Source organism: Molothrus ater, chromosome 9 (genome assembly GCF_012460135.2).
Source record: "Molothrus ater isolate BHLD 08-10-18 breed brown headed cowbird chromosome 9, BPBGC_Mater_1.1, whole genome shotgun sequence".
In the NCBI taxonomy this organism is placed as follows: Eukaryota; Metazoa; Chordata; class Aves; order Passeriformes; family Icteridae; genus Molothrus; species Molothrus ater.
Window position 1 is genome coordinate 21,785,043 of NC_050486.2, and position 11,228 is coordinate 21,796,270.

The 11,228-nt window shown below is 44.1% G+C and overlaps 1 protein-coding gene across 1 annotated transcript; it reads right to left on the reverse strand.

The window, feature by feature from the left end:
* Nucleotides 1-1,896: 1,896 nt before the first annotated feature.
* PRDX1 (peroxiredoxin 1) lies at nt 1,897-9,115 on the reverse strand. Its single transcript, XM_036388196.1, has 6 exons — nt 9,001-9,115; nt 6,106-6,222; nt 5,142-5,295; nt 4,753-4,875; nt 3,814-3,944; nt 1,897-2,278 (listed from the first exon to the last, which is right to left on the reverse strand). Exons 2-6 carry the CDS (start codon nt 6,209-6,211, stop codon nt 2,193-2,195), a joined length of 600 nt encoding a protein of 199 aa, XP_036244089.1. The 5' UTR covers nt 6,212-6,222; nt 9,001-9,115; the 3' UTR covers nt 1,897-2,192.
* Between the last annotated feature and the right edge of the window lie 2,113 nt (nt 9,116-11,228).

An 11,228-nucleotide genomic window follows, 5' to 3' on the forward strand; every position in this document is an offset into this window, starting at 1 on the left:
TATGTAAACATTAAAATGACAGCATAACAAACTTTCCCAGGAATGACTCATGTGGCTGAAGAATGAAAAAGAATTGTTTAATTGCATTGATTCCCATTGTCAATCCTTTAATGCACACATATAATACAGTTCCTAATCCACAGGGATTTGGTTTCTTGGCTGTTTGCAGTTTCCACAGTATCATCACTCACCTGTGACTGTGATCCTTAAGCAGGTACAGTTTGCAGCCTCCCAGTGTGGGGGAGCTCAAGGTGGGCAGGACACACAGGAAATTACAGCATGTGAAGGAAACTCCTCACACCAGAGGAGTGGGATGAAGAAATGAGCACAAGGGGTGTTTCTACAGGACACTCCTATGCCCAGATATGCTGCAGGGCAGCTCTGACCTCTCCTGACAGCAGCCACAGTAGCTGCTGGGGTCAGAACCACCCTCAGACCCTCATCTTCCTCCAAGGGCCTGGGATAGGCACATGAAGATTCCCTTTGTGGAGACAGCTTCAGGAGCAGAACATCAGAGAACTCCTGTATCCTCTATGTCCAGGGCCAGGTGACCAAGCAGCTACAAAATCACTGTACAACTGCCTAAAAGGGTTTGAAGTAAGGTGGGTTTGGTCTCTTCTCCCAGCTAATGAGCAATGAGACAAGAGGAAATGCAATTTGCACCAGGTTTGGCTTTGATACAAGCAAAGATTTGTTCACTGAAAGGGTGGTTGGGCATTGAAACAAGCTGCCCAGGGAAGCATTACAATTATTATCCAGGAAGTACTAAAAAAGCTATGTAGATGTGGCACGTGGGGACATAGAGCCCTCCAGGTAACTACTGTAATAATTTTACATTTCAAGCTAATATAACAACTAAGGTAAGTTTTACATTAGCTTAGCCATAGTTTTACTCCTTTTCACTTGCTAGAAAAGAAAGTTTGGTTAACTTCTTACTCAGCCATGCTCATTTATATTCATTTTACTTTGAACCATATAAATGCCCCTGTTACTTATCAATGCTTTCCTGGGAAGCTGGCCTCATGTGTTATCTTGAGACTTTGGATTTTTTAAAAATTAAGCAGAAGTGATCCAGCTAAACATTACTTTCCCATATGCTCATGGGGATTAGCTACTTTAGTAGATATTGAAGTATTTGGTACCAAGGCTTCTGCCACATACGTTTTGCAGCTGTACAAAACAAGTTTATACTCAAGGCATACAACTTTCACTTTTGAGTGACATAAGTAGCCCTGGGCCTCATCTTTGGTGTTGCTGGCTTTAAGCAGGACAGAACTTGTTTACAACCTGAGCTGAAGATGGTTACAAGGTCCAGTAAGAATTTAATCTTCATAGGTACATGAAGATCACAGGGCTCTAACTCCCTTACATTGTTAGGCAAGAGCTCATTACCCAAGTCCTCAGCTTTGAAGTTTAGCCCTATCACAAGCCACACTGAACTATGAAGATACACAGCAGTCACAGCTTTGGTATAACTTAGGGCCAGTCATGTGCTCTGAGTTTTACATAATCACTTGAAATACAAAGATTAAAGACAAGGCTGAGCACACCTGAATACCAGATTTTATAATGTCACCCTTTTGATCCAGATCATATGACAACAATCTAATGGATAACTGGTGTATTATCACCCCCATGACATGTAGTAGGAAAGACTGTGGATGAATGTGCCCAGAGTTTAAGCCTGACAGCCTGATCCTCCATCCAGCCAAGTCATGAAGAGTGTGAGGAGTACTTTATTACTTCAACATGCAAACCAAGTCTTTTTCTCTCCATTCTAACGGAGCTGTAGTAAAAGGCCTTTATGACTCAAGACATCTACAGAAAGCTTTCAGAAGTGCAGCCTGCACTGCTCCCAGATCTCCTGATGACTACATACAAGAACAGTAGACAGTGTGCTCTTTTCACAAGTTTAATAGAGTTACAAAAGGATAGCACTGCTCTATGTAACACATGGCTAACCACAGACACGGCATTGTCACTAAGGTCAACAGGGCTTGATGTACAGATACTGATCGTTAGGATTTGCTATGAAGGTACTGTCAACAGGACAAACTTTCCTTCAAGTAAAAAAGTTACTGTTTAGAACTATAACATGATCCCTTGACTCAGATGCAATGACTTAATCAAAGTTCAGTAACTGATACTTGCTCTTTACGTAAGGCATACTAGTTTCCACTCAGGCTGAATGTTTATTTCTGCTTGGCGAAATACTCTTTACTTTTCTGAACATCAGGCTTGATTGTGTCACTCCCAGGCTTCCAGCCAGCAGGGCACACTGAAATGATAAGAATGTTTAAGTCTTACCAGCAGTTCCTGCAGAACATGTTTTACAAAACATTAAAGCAAAGTAGCAACTCAGAACATGTACAAATCTTTGCAACATACAGACAGTGCATTCAATGTCACATGATGCTTTGTTTTGCTTGTTTGTATTTCTTTACTGGGCAGTAACACCCAGACCAGGTTTCTGCCCAGGCCCAGTGGGCCCTTTACACAAGCACCTCTCCCAGCCCCACTTAAAAGCTTCTGGGAAGTTTGATAGCAAAGGTAACACCAACTCCAGCAGCCAGGTCAGAAAGGCTCTAACACCACACTTCACTTATCTCCTTGGATCCAGCCAAGTCTGTATTCTTATCTTTAATCCACCCTGGTCCAGCCCTCCAGCTGAATGGGGCAGGGGAAAAAGCGTTCAACTGTCACTGGTTCCCCTACATGGCTATCAAAAAGTCACCATGATGAAGAGGTTATATGGTCTCAAACTTCTAGCAGCTCCTTGAGCAGCATTTTTTGAACAGTATTCCTTCTTTACTGTCATGGAATGCTAGATGCTAGCTCCACTCAGGACTGGCAATTTTAGCCACAGAATGCTCAGCTTCTGAATGTTGCTACACATCTTACTCTGGTCTGTCCTAATTTAGATATGACTGCAGTCCTAAAGTTCTAAAGGAAAACCTTTTGCCAGGTTTTGACTACTCAAAAGTACAGTAAACCCCTAAAGGCTTCATTTGCATGACATGTGACCCCTCCATCATCAAATGCTTGATATGTCTCCTCACATAACATATATTTATATGCCACAGTCACGAGAGCAGTTCATTTTAATAAAACCTGCCACTGATTTACCACTTCTGAAGCACAGTGAGTATGACCAGCAGCAACACGTGTCATCAGTTAACGACAACTGAAGACTACTAACACCTGCTTAGCAATTCTGAATTTCTCTAACTTGGTTCTAACTTTTTATCTGCGGTGTCCTTTTTTTCTTTCACACTTGCAGAAAAGCTAGCAGTATCAAACACCTTATTCTGCCTGAACTATGGGGACAGAGACTCTCATCCATTTTACCCTCACTATATATTGACAGAAAGATCAGTAGACTTTCAGGAATTTAAGTAGTTTGTCTAACAGGCTGCATAAAACACTACATTACCAAATCTGAGAGCAGAATCTAAATCAAGCTTACTCTTACAGGTTAAGTTACTACATGTTCTTAATTTCTGTCTCAAGTATGTTCTGTGTCTAATTGCAAGAGGCAACTTCTATGTGCTGGACAAGACATCTATCACCAAATTGATTTAGGTGAAATCTCAGTATGAGCAAGTACTCAAGGGATAAATAATTGGAATAGGATAAAGCATTATGGTGTCCTTCAACAAGCAGATTTACAGAACCAGCTGCATTTCAACAGTCACAATTACCTGCAGTGCACAGATTGATACATGTACTTCGTACCTTTCAGTGACCCTTGATTTAATCTGCCTAGTTAATACTGCTCTTTAGAGAAAACATGAAATTGAAAAGCTCTCTTACCTTCTCCATGTTTATCTGTAAACTGGAAGGCCTGGACAAGCCTGAGGGTTTCATCAACAGAGCGGCCAACAGGAAGATCATTGATTGTAATCTGCCTCAAGATCCCCTTTTCATCAATTATGAACAGACCCCTAAAAAAAAACAAAAACCAGGCCTGAAATTAAGCACAGCTTTTGAAAGGCTGATTAGACTGACATGAGTTTCAAAACCTCAGGTTCACTATTTGATTATGGCACTGTTTGTACCGTTTACTGTGACCTCTTCCTAGCAACTAACACCTTGGTGCAGGCACAGCAATGAAACAGTAGCAGCTGTAAACCCAACAGGAACTAGGAGGGCCAGGAGGCAAGTCAAAGCACTGACACAGGAAGATACTCAAGGAAGATAGTAGTAGGGAAAAAAAAGGAAGAGAAACCCAAGGGAAAAATTCAAGGAGAGACATTCTCACATTAAAAAAAAAAAACTCACTACACACTGTTCTCAAAAAGACAACAAACAACAGCTCATCAGTCCTCCAACATCAGGTTAGGAGTTAGCAGAAGCTCAGCTCCCTCGGCAACTTTTATGAAGAGCAGACTAAAGGCTTGGGGTTTAATTGATCTGCACTTTGATCACTAGATTAAATACCTGTAATCATGTTCATGAGTATGCAGGTCTTGCATTATCACTGTTTGCAGCTCACCAGCATGAGTCTCCTGCATTGAGCAGCAGGCAGTCAAAGGGAAGCAGAATTTAACTTAAAAGCACAGGAAACCTAAGCACCACAGAGAACCAGGGACCATCTCCCCTTGCAGAAGTGTCTGACAGCCTGCAGGAGCTCACACCTACAACAGCCAATAGCTTCAGCTGGCTGCAGGTGTTCAAGTGTACACAAGCTCTGTGTTCATCTCTATGCATTGCAACATAACTTTATCAGCTCTTTCACCTCTGGCACATTACCTGTATGCAATACCTTCATCCTCCTTCAGCACTCCGTAGTCTTTGGCAATGGCACGTTTTGTGTCAGAAACCAGGGGGATTTTCATAGTGCCCAAACCTCCCTGCTTCTTAGGAGTGTTGACCCTAAAAGAAGAAAAGTTTACACGTTAAAAACATGGGCAGCTCAGAATGAGGGCTCAAGGTACAACAGAAATAGATCCTTTCTGCAATATCACACTCAATCTGCCATGCAGCAGCAAAAGAACAGATGCCCAGTATGCTCAGCTCTGTTCAGCAGCACCTGGCACTACCAATACTTACCAAGTGCCTTTGAATACACTCAGGACTCAGTTCCTGCAAGAACTGAGGCCAGGCAGAACAATTTGTTGGGTTAAAAGGCTGATTCTTACCAGGCAAGGTGACAGAAGTGAGAGTCAACAGAAGCTCCAATCACTTCACAGTTGATTTTCTTGAATTCATCAGCTCTGTCGCTGTAAGCAATGATTTCAGTTGGACAGACAAAAGTGAAGTCCAGGGGGTAGAAGAAGAACACAACATATTTTCCTAGAAAAGCAGTACAAGCAGTTCATCTGTTAGGTTTTTAAGAAAAAACAAACAAACAAACTCCACCAAAATACAGGAAAAATCCTAAACAACCACCTTAAAACCCCACCCAACTGAACTCCCCAAACCCAGACTGTCAAATTTAACAGGGAATGCTTGTCTCTTGGGTCTACTCCCATAGGCTTGCACCAAGTACAGCTCTGGATGTGCTACACCAGAAGACCCCTAACAGGGAAATGCCACAGACCTGAAAGGCTACCAGCCAAGGAGACATTTTAATAGGTGAGTAGTTTATACTGACTCATCACCCTGATGTAGCCTGCAGCATCATTAGAATTGTATTTCTAAAGCCATCAACCTGAGTACTTGATTACTTCAGGCTTTCCCTTTGTTTTCAGTGAAGGTTTTGTTTGACAAAGCAAACATACTGCCAGCACTCTAGAGAAAGGGACTTTGTGGGTTAGATGAAAGAATTTACTTTCATTGACAAAGGTGAGACAGAAGATGCTGCTGTTCCACAGTCTGGAAACGTTACACCAGCCTCACTATGACTCAGGGCAACGAGCCTGAAGCAAGGTAACAGTTCAGAGGACTTTTATGCTCACTGGTTATCACAGCTGGGACACTCAGTCATGCTGCTGACAGCCTTCTAAGCATACTGCAGCCACCACTGCACAAGTTCTGATCTTCAGTCCACTGCCAAGAAGTGGTCACTATAATTTCAAAGCCAAACCAAGATGCACATTCAGATACCTCCAGTCCTTCCTATGACCAGCCTATCTGTGTAATTAGAGAAGTACATGAAATTACCTTTGTAGTCAGAGAGTTTGATGTCTTTGAATTGTCCATCTGGCATTACAGCCGTGGCAGTAAAGTCAGGAGCTGGTTTTCCAATGAAAGCCTTTCCTGAAGACATCTTGATTTAACCTAGACAGGAGTTAACACCAATACAGTTTAGATGGTAGTACATTTGCACCTGGAAGTAAGGATTTATTCAAAGCATTTTATCAATCTAGATTAAACACCAAAGACATTTATCAGCACTCGGTCTTGCAGCAAGGCTTAAGTGTTAAATGAGTTTTGTCACCTGGGTAGTTGAGCCACTATAGAGACTACCAGCACTTCAAAATATATGGCTCATGGCCTCCTAAAGATGCAGTAATGGTTATCTAACCATTAACAGCTCAGAGTCTGGGAAACTGCTAGCCTAAAGCTTTAGTAGTACTCAGAAAACCATATCATCCATGGTGGAGTAGAAAGTCTGTTTTTTAGACCTTTCAATGAGAAGAACTTTGTTCAATTTTACAAGGGAATTTAAGGCCTCAAACTTGAGCTTCCTGTTCATTCTGAAAGAAAGTAACTTCTGTTAATCCCCAGGGAATATTGCTCTGCATAACTACACTTTACCCTTTTGAACAATTCAACCCTTTTCTATTTGCAACCAGAAAGACTCTTGGCACACATGGAAATCACATTCTATGTTAATTACAATTTCACCAAGTCTAAATCAGTACAGCCAGGTTGCTTCCCCTTTAAGTCTATTGAAAAAGAATAAAAGGGTACACAAGGACAAGAGCATGCTCCTTTCTGGCTGTCTGCCCCAAAAGCTTGTCATCTGTAATTCATCCTGTGCAGTATTTCTGCTCAGTCTGGGAGTGCAGAATAACTCCATAGACTTCCAGAGCATAATCTTTCAAATAGGCAACTCTACAAACCTAATTTCTGCAGATCACAAAATATTCTTACAAGTTACTTCACTTTGTTCTACACACTGCAGCACTGGTTGCCTCAGAGATAAAAAACACCTCTAAGGTTAGCATGAGTCTCATGTTGCTAAGGAAAGCCAAGAGCCAAGGATTGTTCCAAGTTGTGCCTGCAAGGCACCAAGTCTGTTCTAAAAAAGGTTGAGAGCACCTCATTTCTTGGCTCCCTCCCCCTTGCCAGCCACTTTTTTCCTGGAGAACTAGCCCACAAGTCAAATACTTAGCTTTGAACCCACACCTAACCTTTTTAGCAATGGTTTTGCTTTTGGAAGTTTCTCTCACAAACCCTGACAGCAATGATCCACCTCTCAGTTTTAATTTTCAGAAGTGCCCACACATTCAGCATTTCTAACTCTGCAACAAAGCTCCTTATCCCCATGTTCATCCAAGGGTTTTTAGTCTTTAACTGCAACAGACTGGGAGAGAATGTGGTGGCCAGGACTAAAGATCATTTGTAGGATGCAGTGAAGCCACCTGGCAGGAGGACATCAAGAATCCCATACCCACAAATGCAGCTGTGGCTCCCAAAGTGCAGTTCTGCAAGAGGGAGAGGGAACCAGCAACTGCACAGTATTTATCTGAGATGCCTCCAACTAGCAAGTTTTATCTTATAAGCAAGAGCTGCTCGGCCTGGAGTGTATGACCCACATTTTTATCACTGAATTACATTATTTTCTGTTATCCAAGCTCAAGGTCATCCTTTTGCTCAGTACTATGCCAGTCCTTCTATATTTGTTCCATCAGCAATCCTCTGGAGTACCTCACTAGGTATTCAAGGTCAGACTGCTCTTTGATACTTCCCCTTTCTAAATTACAAGTTATTGCCCCTTTCTCTGGTAACACTAAAATCTTTTTAGTATTTGCAGGAGACCTCGGTTGCCTCACACTTCAAGAGAACCATGTGCTTTCCTCAGAGCAGCCGCTGTGACCTGCCAACCCTTCTGCTACTCCTTGTGGGGTCAGCGCGTGTTCTGCTCGGATTTTTAGCCACAGCATTTCCTAACGCGCAGAGGAGCAGACCACAGAATCATTGTTACTTCCTTTCATTCCGGAGGAAAGAAAGTACCATGAGCACCTTAAATCAAATACACTCGAATCCGGCCAGAGTATCTTTGTTGCTCATAGCCGCAGACGGCCTCAATTATCTTCAAACTGCAATTATAATGAGCCAGGCCTGCTCTCTTGAACGAGCTATTTCATACCTTTAGGGTGGCTTGAACAAAAGCGAAAGGCCGTTTCAAAATGCACCATCAACCTTCCACTCCCACCTTCAGACCGTCACAAAAATGCGGTCAGGCCACCGCAGCCGCGGTCGGGGTGCGGTACCGAACCGCGGGCATCGCGCACGGACCGCGGCACGCGTGGCGCCCAAGGGGCTCCGAGGCGACCTCCGAGCCTTCCCCCGCCCACATGGCCCCTACACCGCTCTGGGACAGGGGAAGCCGCCCCCTGCATGTCCCCGAGCCAGCGCTCGGGTTTGGGTTTTTTTAAGGCTTAGAAGCGAGATGCAGCCTCGCTTGTCGGGGGAAGGGGCCGCTCGGCTCCCTGCAGGCGCTCTGAGCGCTCCCCGCGCGGGCCCTCCCCGCGGCTCCTCCCCGCGCAGCGCTGATAAAGGCCCGAGCGTTGGAAGGACTTATCTGCTCGCTCTGCCCGCCAAAAAAAAGGCCAAACCAACACCAGGGAAAACTGAGCTGGTGCTGGGGGCAGCCGCAGCAGCGCGATTCCTCGGGAGCGGGACGCGGGGAGAAAGGGCTCGCCCTACGCGCCTCGCTCAAGGGCGCATCTGCGCAGAGGGGGAGGGGAAAACGAACAAAAAACCCACCCAAAACAGTAACAAAACCCACATAAAAATAAAATGAAATGTAAAAAAAAAAAAAAAACCAAAACAAAACCCAAACACTGTGCAAAGCCCCCAGCAAGCCCCGCGGTCCCGCACACTCACTCGGAGCGCAGACCCGGTCCCGCAGACGCAATAGCAGCGGCTCGGCTCGGCTCAGCTCGGCCCGGAGTGCCGCAGCCCCGCCGCGCCGCCCCCTTTATAGCAGCGCGGATCTCGCGAGCGGACGCGGCGGGGAGGGGAGGGCGGCAGCGCCTGCAAGGGCAGCATGACTTGGCAGATCCGGGGCTATCGGGGTGCGAGTGAACGCAGATCATTCCCTGGAGAGAGCCCCGGGAAGTGCCGTGGAAATATTCAATGCCGCGGTTATAAACGATTGATGGCCTTGGTGCACGAAGCGATGGCATTTTTACTGCCTTAATTGACCTAGCTATGATTATTTGAAGTCCTCAGAGGGTACGCAGGACTTTGAGAGAGAGTAAGGGACGACTGGCATGCCATTCATGTGAATTAAGTATTGGCCATTGACAGAAGTAAAACGAAACCTCTCACAAGCAGAGCAATGTGTGTTCGCAGTGTTACAGAGGTGCGGTGACAAATCTCCATCCTCTCGCTTTGCACTACCCACTGCCCCCTCTCCCTGATACTCGTTCCCAAGGCTTTCATTGATTCTTCTCCATCAATGGGAACGCTGATCCCAGTCATGCAAATCAGCAAAAGAAAGATGAAAACTAAGTTTAAAGTGCAACCGTTGCGCTTCAGTGGTAGGATGGAAGCCCTTGGAAGATACAGTTACTTCAGGGAGTTTTGCATCATTCAGTAGTGAAGCTGCTCCTGAGGAACGTGTAACCTCAGTGATTCCGCCATGAGCACCATCTTTGAATCCAAGAGTGAAGAAGCAGTTTGGTACTTTTTAAGGGCCAAATTCTGAATTTAAATGTGAAAGCTTTATTAAATAATGAATACTGAAAGCCATTAAGCCATATCAAGGACAAAAATGCTTGCTTCTGTCAAAAGTGATAAATGTGGTCACCAACTGATTTTTACTCATCTGGTTTGCAGTTTACAGTTTTGTTTCTTATACCTGTTAAAACTTGATTATAAATTGTAATGAGTAGAAAACCACAAAGGATTAACAAACTTTAAATGTTTATCATCAAGATCACTGTGTAGTGTTGCTGGGTGACCATACCCATGTGGTGGTTCACCCAGAGGTGACTCATTTTGGGATCAGGTGAAATTAATCCTTAAATAATGAAAGCAAATAACATGCATATATGGACTCAGGAAAAAATCTGCACTCACTTTCATGCAACTAATTTATCTACTTCTATTGCTATAGAACGCTTAATCTTTTACAGGAAGAAGTTTACTTTCTTAACATCAGTGTTCTCATGAGAATTGAGGTCTATATATTGAGACATGTATGTACTTCCCCATCACCTCAGGACAATGAACCTGTGAACAGATTAACCCCCGAAAGGTCAGGCAGTCCTAATCAAAACCTCCAGAACAATGTTGTCCCACTGCAACTCCAGCATGTTTACCAACGGACAAAGCAGTAATGACTTTCTCATGGTTTCTGACTCCTTTAATGCTTGTTATGTTCATTTCTCTTACTTTCAGATGCACAATATACCCACTATGCTCTGCAGGCTGTTCCAGGTTTGTGCTGTAAGCATTGCCTTTCCATTCATATGTCTGTGGCCTCATTACTTTTGATTAATTTCTGAGCTTGTCTTTCCAGACGTCAGTTTTTGGAGGTTTTGGAATAATAAGTTGTCGAGGCCACTCCTTGTTCAGCGAGCACCTGGGTTTCTGTAGTCTTTCTCAACCTTTAGATGTAGGATGCTACTCAGATTAAAACAATTGTGTTTTCCAGGAAAGAAAGGGCATGTCTACCCCCGCAGGTGCTGGAAGGATGGAGTTCTCTCCCCACAGCAGTGTAATTGTGCTGTTGTGTTCTGCTAAAATAGCTGCCAGACAGGATCAGCTTGTACCTGATTAGCATGGAGCATCAGAGCCCAGTGCAGGCCTCTCTGCACCCATCCACTCAGACAGGGACACAATAAGTACTTCATCTTTCAACAAAGAGGAGCTGGCAGGCCCTGCAGTGCCAGAGCAGTGAAACTACCCAAACTGGGAGCCAAACTATCTTTCACATCCATCATGTTGATCACAGTATCTCCCATGTATCTTAGTTGGGAATGTGCCCCTGATGTGCAAAACAAATGCCCTGCTGTGTGTAAAAAGAAAGGCAAAGAAACTGGACCTGTTTCAGAACATTACCACACATTTGAGTTTCCATGCATTTGAGAATGGTTTTGTATAAG